The following is a 9,614-nucleotide window of genomic DNA, read 5'->3' as shown; positions in this document are numbered from 1 at the left end:
AAAGAGAACAAGACATAGGATGCTAAGAACTTTTCTCAACCTCTCTGCATCTACTAGTGTATATTCACTATAAAATCTAATAATATTCTAAAACTTTCACTTTCATATAGTTTCACTCTCTTATAATATATATTTGTTTCTCATAGAAAATCCTACTCTTTTCTAAGCTAGTTAGTAATCTCACAAATAATGAATTCTCCTACCTTCATCTTTGTACTCTATACCCTCTTTCTTTTGTGTCTCAATACTACTATTTCTGTTTCTGTTTCTTCATCACCACTTCCAATGTCTTTGAGAAAACAAGCTTCTATCTTAGTTTCTCTGAAACAAGACTTTGAAGCCAAAACTTCTTTGAAAACATGGAACATGTCTAACTACATGTCCCTTTGTTCTTGGAATGGTATTCAATGTGATACAAACAATAGTTCTGTGGTGTCACTAGACATGTCCAACATGAATGTTTCAGGCACTTTTTCATCTTCCATCACAAAACTAAAGAGCCTTAGATTCCTCAACATATCCAACAACATGTTCAATGGAAACATGATGAGTTGGAAATTTTCTATGTTAAAAGATCTTGAAGTTTTTGATGCTTACAACAATGAGTTCAATTGTTCACTCCCTATGGGTGTCACTATGTTACCTAAACTCAAGTACTTGAATTTTGGAGGAAATTTTTTCTATGGAGAAATTCCTTTAATTTATGGAAAAATGTTGAATCTTAACTATTTGTCTCTTGCAGGTAATGATTTGAGAGGTTTCATACCTTATGAGCTTGGTAACCTTACTAATCTTACACATCTTTTTTTAGGATATTACAATGAGTTTGAGGGTGGAATTCCAATTCATTTTGGTAACCTTGTTAATTTAGTTCATCTTGATCTTGCAAATTGTGGTTTGAAAGGTTTCATTCCAAATGAGTTAGGAAAACTTTACAAACTTGACACACTTTTCTTGCAAACCAATCAACTTAGTGGTTCAATTCCATCTCAACTAGGAAACTTGAGTAGCTTGAAATCTCTTGATATGTCAAACAATGAACTAATTGGTAACATACCTAATGAGTTTTCAAACCTTCATGAACTCACACTTTTGAACTTATTCATCAACAAGTTGCATGGTGAAATTCCACCTTTCATTGGTGAGTTACCAAATTTGGAAGTTTTGAAGCTTTGGCATAACAACTTCACAGGTGAAATTCCTTCAAAGCTTGGACAGAATGGTAAATTGAGTGAACTTGATTTGTCAACAAATAAACTCACTGGTTTAGTGCCTAAATCTTTATGCCTTGGAAATAGTCTCAAGATATTGATCTTGCTTAACAATTTTCTGTTTGGTTCTTTGCCTTATGAGCTTGGAAAATGTTACACACTTCAAAGAGTTCGTTTAGGACAAAACTATTTGACAGGAACAATACCAAAAGGTTTTCTTTATTTGCCTCAACTTTCACTTCTTGAACTACAAAACAATTTTCTTCATGGTTTTCTTCCACAACAAACAAGCACTTCACCTTCGAAACTCGGACAGATGAATCTATCGAATAATCGTTTATCCGGGTCGCTACCAAATTCTATTGGAAACTTTCCCAATTTGCAAATTCTGCTTCTTCATGGAAATAGATTCTCAGGTGAAATACCTTCTGATATTGGAAAGTTGAAAACTATTCTAAGGTTGGATATGAGTCTCAACAACTTTTCAGGTAACATTCCTAATGAGATAGGTGAATGTTCTTCACTTACTTATTTAGATTTGAGTCAGAACAAATTATCAGGTCCTATTCCAATTCAAGTTTCTCAAATTCACATACTTAACTATCTTAATGTCTCATTTAACAACTTAAACCAAACACTTCCTAAGGAACTTGGTGCTATTAAAGGCTTAACTTCAGCTGATTTCTCTCATAATGACTTTTCTGGCTCAATTCCTGAAGTTGGTCAATTCTTAGTCTTTAATTCTACATCCTTTGTTGGTAATCCTAAGTTATGTGGATATGGTGAGAATTTGAATAGTCCATGCAACGGTTCTTCATCGGAAATATTCGAGTCTCAGTCGATAAATCGTGCGAAACCTGGAGTTCTTGTGAAGTATAAGCTTATATTTGCATTAGCACTTTTAGTTTGTTCATTGATTTTTGCAAGTTTAGCTATCATGAAGAGTAGAAAAGGAAGAAGAAGAAGAAGAAGTAGGACATTCTCAAATTCATGGAAGCTAACAACATTTCAAAAGGTGGAATATGGAAGTGAAGATATCTTAGGATGTGTTAAAGAAAGTAACATCATAGGAAGAGGTGGAGCTGGTGTTGTATATGGAGGAACAATGCCAAATGGTGAAAAAGTAGCTGTGAAAAAGTTGTTAGGAATCAACAAAGGTTGTTCTTATGATAATGGTTTATCAGCTGAAATAAAAACACTTGGCAGAATAAGGCATAGGTATATTGTAAGATTGGTTGCATTTTGTTCAAATAGAGAGACTAATTTGCTTGTTTATGAGTACATGAGAAATGGTAGTTTAGGTGAAGTGTTGCATGGGAAAAAGGGTGAGTTTCTTGAGTGGAATACTAGAGTGAAAATAGCAATTGAAGCTGCTAAAGGACTTTGCTATTTGCACCATGATTGTTCACCTTTGATTATTCATAGAGATGTTAAGTCAAATAACATTTTGTTGAATGATGAATTTGAAGCTCATGTTGCTGATTTTGGACTTGCTAAGTTCTTGCAAGATGCTGCTAATGGGACTTCAGAATGTATGTCTTCTATTGTTGGTTCTTATGGCTACATTGCTCCAGGTACTTCATTTTAATATTCAAAAGATTATAACTATTTCAAATAGATTATTTTTATGTTTGATTCAAGGTTTGCTAGAAGTTGCTAGTTTTTTTTTAAAAAATTAAATGTAATGTAAAATTTAGAGCTTTTGTCTAACACAAAAACTAGTTTTTATGGCTTTTAGTCAAGACGAAATTCAATTCTATTTGAAAATAACAACTCATTAATATTTTAATTAAAATTACATTCACATGTGGCAAAATCAATTCTAATATTTGTATAGTAAAATCAAAGAGTTACATAGTAAATAAAAGTTTAGGACAAATTAATTTCTACCTACCAAAAAAAATTGTTTATATTAGTGTATTGACTTGACTAAGTGAAATGAGTAATAGTTCAAACATGCATCAATTATTGGGATGATTTATTTAGGTCCACTTAGTAATCAAATAAATATTCATAATAAAAAAGTCAATATGAAGAGGATGAATATACTTTTCTGTTATTTATAATTGACACAACAAAACATTCTCTTTTTTTACCACTATAGTCTTATAGCATATTCTTGCCATTTTATGGGACCACAACATGTCCTGCATGTACGTGAATTCCAAGACTAGACAAAGGCTCCACTTACAAAGGAAAATTCTTTCAATCTTTTTCTTTTCTTATCTTAGTTTTGGTTTGCTCTTTTGCATCATCCTTTTCTGATAAAATATAAAATAAAAATAAAAACCACTATCATATCTCTAGTATAGTCAACAAATGCACAATAACCAAAAGCATATGTTTTCTTCCATCTAGGCAGGCTCCAAGTTAGGATCTAATATTTACTTTCTCAAAACCCCAGAAAAATAAACATGAATTAATGCTTATTTTTTAAAACTTTTTTTTACTTCAAAATTCAAATGAATCCTTTCTTTCTTTCTTTTTAGGTAGAGAGTTACTTTTATCACTTTGTGTTTCTAAAAAATCTAGTATCTATTCAAAAGACAAATCTTTTTTATGTTACAGAATATGCATACACATTGAAAGTGGATGAGAAAAGTGATGTATATAGCTTTGGAGTGGTGTTACTAGAACTATTAACAGGGAGAAGGCCAGTGGGAGATTTTGGTGAAGAAGGAATAGACATTGTTCAATGGACAAAATTACAAACTGATTGGAACAAAGAAAAAGTGGTGAAGATTCTTGATGGAAGGTTACATCACATTCCATTAGATGAAGCAATGCAATTATTCTTTGTGGCAATGTTATGTGTTCAAGAACAAAGTGTGGAACGACCAACCATGAGGGAAGTTGTTGAAATGCTAGCACAAGCAAAACAACCAAATACATTTCAAATGTAATGAGTGATTCATCAAGGAAATTATTATAAATTAATAAATTAATAAATAAATAATAAGATGTACCTTACATGAATGTGTTCATGTTGTAGGTGCCAATTTTCCTTAGTTTGTTTATTTGAGATTTGAACATTTTGTTTTCCTATATATGTTGTAGGCATGTTACAAAATTAGCTATAGTTGGATAATGATGCATTAGAAATAATGGAGAGTTCAATTAATGTTGATCCTACAATTCATAGAGATTGGGATTGAAGTTGAATGAAAAGCATACTTTTACTTCCCTTTATTATAATTTATTTTAGGAGTATTTATTGAGTTTAATAACAAAGGTATAAATAATTTTACATAAACATTTAATCCAATTTTATTTACCTTTACATTTTCTTCACAAACTTGTTGTTAATGTAATAATTAAAATAGTGAAATGCAACAACAATATGCCTACAATTTCGATAAATATCATCGTTTTTTTATGAGCGACAAATATAATCGTTAATTTTGTATTTATCCACCAACTAAATTTAAAATAATAAATAAATATTGATGTCAAAAGTAATAGTTGCGACTTTGCTATTTTCTATTGATTTGAATTCTCCAATATGAGAAATTCACATAAGGGATCATATGAAAGATCTCACAATTAAAATTTATTTACATTTTTTTAAAATAGGATGGACCAAATAAATTTTAATGGAAAAATCTCACTCAACTCCTCATCATGTGAAATCTCATTAAATATATCTTCACATTTTACCATTTCTTCAAAAATATTCTAGACACATATCGGTAGTAAATACATAGTTTTCAATGTAATTCTTTTACAGAAATCATAAAGTTGTATTAATATGTGTATGACACGTAATTTTCTTTTTCTTTTTTATTACAAAAAAATATATTTATTTATTTATATTGGTATCAAGAATAATATAAATTCAAAATTATTAAAATAAAATAAAAAATTTATGCAAATAAATTCATATTATTCATATTAATAACATAAAATGGTAAAATTACTACTAATATGATAAAATTAAAGTGTTCAGATTTTATGTCTCCAAATCTTCTATAATATTGAAGATGACAAAGTCATTAATCGAATATATAATTGATCAAATTTAGTCTGTCAATCTAAAATTTAAATCAAAATATCACTACAACAGATAAAAAAACGAAACAACACCACACTAAAAAAACAAACAAAACAACATTGTATTCAAAAGACATAATCCCATATAAATATAAATCATAAAAGAAAACTAATTCTATATGGAAACAATGTATTTAAATAAATAAATAAATAAGTTTTAAAGGATGATTTCAAATAATTAAAATAATTTTAAATCACCTCTCTCTCCACTAAAATAAGAGAGGATGAGGGCTGATTTTTTTTATATTATAATGTTCTGTGTGACACGTGTTTTCTAAAATAATGAGTGAATGGTATTTATGGAAAGTAAATGAAAAATGTGTTGAGATATATTTATCATAAAATTTTCTTTACCTTACCCATTTACGCATGCAGCATGAGTTGTTAAGTTGGTAACACAAATTTGAACTAGCTTGTTTTGTTGGGTCAGGTATAAAAAAAGGATTTACTATTCACACCATGTATCTACTTATACACCCTCCTCCCTTTTAATTTTATTTTCTAATATATCATTATTTAATTTAATTCCTCAAACAAAAAATTGTTTCGTTTTAATTCCTTCCCAAGCCAAATTCTTGTATCTATTTAACTTTCAGGAAATTTTTATTTTAAATATCAATCTTTCTCATGTCTCTTCATCCTTTACAACATTTATAGTTCTTATCCCATGCTACCTTTGTCAACAATTTTGTATCTTTTGTTGTACTCTTTTTTTATTCATTGATTTTTTTATTTATTCAATTTTTAACTTTATTCTAATATTCTATTAAAAAGTATATTTAATTGCACTTTTAATTTATTTATTTTTGCTCTTCAAATTTTACATTAGTCAATCAATTTTTATTTTGGTCAAAAAACAAGTGACGTGACATTTTTTTAATAAGATGACATATAAAATGAATATGTAAATAATGGTAAATTTAAGGATCTAACCAACATATTACAACCACAAGCAACATAAATCGTGACTTTCACTCACGAAATCTTTTTCTCAAAATCAATGTAATCTTAATCATTTTCTTCGTATTCAATGTCATGGTAATACTAATAGATAGATCGAAGAGAGTCGTCGCTTCATAAGAATCGACGAAGAGAACAACTAAAGTCACACATGAAATATATTCCACAAAGCACTAGTTTATATAAGGTGGAGGTGGAACAATTGGTGCATGCCCTAAGGGGTACAAAGTTTTGAAATTGAAAAGGACACATATCACTTGAACACCATGCGTGTGCGGGACCTTGTGGTCGTCGTCTAACTCATCTTGATGTGCAACCAGGTGGTGTACTAATTTTTTTAGAAAACAAAATTAAAATATTATTTCTTTCAAAAAAAAAAAAAATCGGTCACAATCCATCTCAATTTGGGCATTCGGTTTCCAACAGTCACTTGATATGAGTCTTTCACTTTTTGATCGTTTTTTTTTCCATCACTGTAAATAGAGTGTTCAACCATTTGAAAAGGTATGCAAAAATTTGATGCATTTCACAACTTTCTTTTTTCTCGCTTCTTTTGTTCGACGCACTTCTTAGCATTTCTCCTTTATGTATTTCCATCCCTTTGATATTTTAAAGTGGTCTTAATACCACTACCCCTTAGGTCGAAGAGTATTACTCCTAATTGTTGCCTTAAGAAACACTTAGAGCAAATGTATTTTATTGCATAAGTAGTCTAAAAGATTATTGTATCTAAATGAATTGATTAATAAGTACCACACTAATTAAAACTATTTATTATTTAGACAAACAACAATGTCTGAATTGGTTATGATAACAAAATAACAAATAACAATAACTTAAGAATACAAACGTAACGTTGAAGATCAATAGAGATAAGTCTAAGGCTACACTTTTGACTTTGATTACCCTTGATTCTAATTTTATTCAAATTCCTTTCTTTTGATTCAATTATCAATCTCTTTACTAAGACTATTAACCTGTTTGGTCATTTGCAATTAATATTATTTTTTTAAATTATCCTCATATTTGGTCATGCAAAAAGTTCAAATAAAAAAAAATGCGTAGAGAATAAAAATATTGAATGATTGAAAGACTAAAATTAAAGTTGGTCATGCAATAATTTACAGTCTCAATTATCCTATACGTCCACTAATCAATTGCAGTACAATCACTAACAATTAATTAATCAAAAACTTGCAAATAGTGATAAATTATAACACGTAATTAGAACAATATAAAAATTTAATTGAATAATAAAAGATAATCAAAATAAAACTATTCTAGACATCTAAGACATAGTAAAAGGTATATTAGTTACAAAATCCCCCAAAATCTTAAAAGAATTTAGTTATTCATTATTATAAATAAAATCAAATAAAGAATAATTGTATTGATCAAATTAAAGAGAAGAAAAAAACCGTAAAAAAAATATTTTTACTTAAAAATTTGACACATTTTACTCGAATTTCAACTCCTCAAAAGTCTCTTAATTATCTCCTTATGCTATTGCTCCCTATCGTTTATTTTCTCCTCAATGTTGTTGTGACTGTTAGATAATATTATTATATATTAGTAGTAAGGGTATTTTAGACAATTCTATTTTCTTATATATATACTCAGTGTAACCCTATTAACTTCAGTTTGGTTCATTATATGTTATGAAACCATAGAGTGGTTGTTTCTCTTCTTCCTCTTTTCATTGTTAACATGGTATCTAGAGCCTATTTCGATCCTCCTTGAACGATCCCGCCTCTATTCGGCTGTCGAGTTCCCAACAATTAGGGAATATAATTATAGTTTCTCTTTTCTAACATTCCAATATTCAGTGAGATTTTTTCGTTAAACCGTGTCCCAATTCTGCTTTACCATTTCTTTGTAGCTTTTCGTTTATGTTCAGTAGATCAGTAATAAAAAAAAAAAAAATTATTAGGGTTTCCACAAGCCATTAGGGTTTGACGCTCTAACCAACCGAGCTAAAAAGAATAATGAGGTAAAGTTTACTTTGAGAATCATTATTATTTGCATGGTTATTGGGGGATTTTAGTTGATCGTTATGAAGAGATGATTGAGAATTATCATCCTGGGATCTACCGTAGAGAAGAGAGAGAGACTATTTTGATAGAAAAGGCAACCACCAAAAGAGAAAAGAGAAGAGTAACTCTGTTCCCGATTTTGTTAAATCAGTCTCACAAAAACATCGATTGCGCATTCGTTAACCGTTGGATTTTGCTGATTTTTGGACAGAAGGTTCACAATATTCAGGTCTTCGTCTTCAACGGTCGGATCGGTAAAAAGACGTCTGTAGGGGGAGAAATCGTGCTCGCACAGCACCAGGTTATCCCTAATTTATTTTGTCTCAGTGATTGTGTTTGTCTCATTATTTGTATGGCTTTGAGAGAAGGTTTGGAGGTTCATTGTGTTATTTTGAAAAATGGGTTTTGTGTTAATTTGTATGTTGGGACTTCTTTGGTTGAAATGTTTGTGAGAAGTTTGGTTTCTTGGATTGCTGTTATTGTTGGGTTTGCTAGGTGTGGGGATATGAGCGAGGCCAAGAAGCTTTTTGATGTTATGCCTGATAGAGATATTGCTGCTTCTAATGTTATGATTGATGGGTATGTGAAAATGGGGTGAATGGATTTGGCGAGGGATTTGTTTGATAAGATGAAGGATAAGAATGTTATTTCTTGGACTAGTATGGTTCATGGTTATTGTGAGGATGATGATGTTGTGGCGGCTAGGTTTATGTTTGATTGTATGCCTGTCAAGAATGTGCTTAGTTGGAATGCGATGATTAGGGGATATTGTGAGAATAGACGACCGCACAATGCGTTGAAGTTGTTTTGGGAAATGAGGGGACGTTTGGATGTGGAAATAAATAAAGTGACGGTTGTGAGTATTCTTCTTGATGTTGCTGATTTGAGTTCTTTGGATTTGGGTGTTTGGATTCATGGGTTTGTGCAAAGGAACCGACTTGATGAAGATGTTCATGTGTATGCTTTGGTTGATATGTATGCAAAATGTGGGGAAATTGGAAAAGCTAAATTGCTTTTTGAGGAGATGAATGAAAAAGATACATCGTCGTGGAATGCTTTGATAAATGGTTATGGTGTCAATGGTTGTGCGAAGGAAGCGTTAGAAGTATTCGCAGCAATGTTACGGGAAGGATTTGAACCGAATGAGATAACAATGACTAGTGTGTTATCTGCTTGCAACCATTGTGGTTTGGTAGAGGAAGGAAGAAGATGCTTCAAAGAAATGGAGAGATTTGGAATTGTGCCTCAGATTGAGCATTATGGTTATATGATTGACCTTCTAGGAAGGGTTGGATACTTGGATGAGGCTGAAAATTTGATCTTCTGTGTTGTCGCTCTGTCTGTTGCTTCTTCTGTTTGA

General features: G+C 30.6%; 1 protein-coding gene and 1 pseudogene across 1 annotated transcript; both read left to right on the top strand.

Annotated features, from left to right (window-relative positions):
* Positions 1 to 6: 6 nt before the first annotated feature.
* LOC101511933 (uncharacterized) lies at positions 7 to 4,406 on the top strand. Its single transcript, XM_004491208.4, has 2 exons — positions 7 to 2,785; positions 3,780 to 4,406. Exons 1-2 carry the CDS (start codon positions 190 to 192, stop codon positions 4,112 to 4,114), a joined length of 2,931 nt encoding a protein of 976 aa, XP_004491265.1. The 5' UTR covers positions 7 to 189; the 3' UTR covers positions 4,115 to 4,406.
* A 4,200-nt stretch (positions 4,407 to 8,606) lies between these two features.
* LOC101511293 (putative pentatricopeptide repeat-containing protein At5g59200, chloroplastic) lies at positions 8,607 to 9,614 on the top strand (annotated as a pseudogene).

Source organism: Cicer arietinum, chromosome 2, assembly GCF_000331145.2.
Source record: "Cicer arietinum cultivar CDC Frontier isolate Library 1 chromosome 2, Cicar.CDCFrontier_v2.0, whole genome shotgun sequence".
Classification (NCBI taxonomy): domain Eukaryota; kingdom Viridiplantae; phylum Streptophyta; class Magnoliopsida; order Fabales; family Fabaceae; genus Cicer; species Cicer arietinum.
This window is presented reverse-complemented; position numbering and strand designations above follow the sequence as displayed.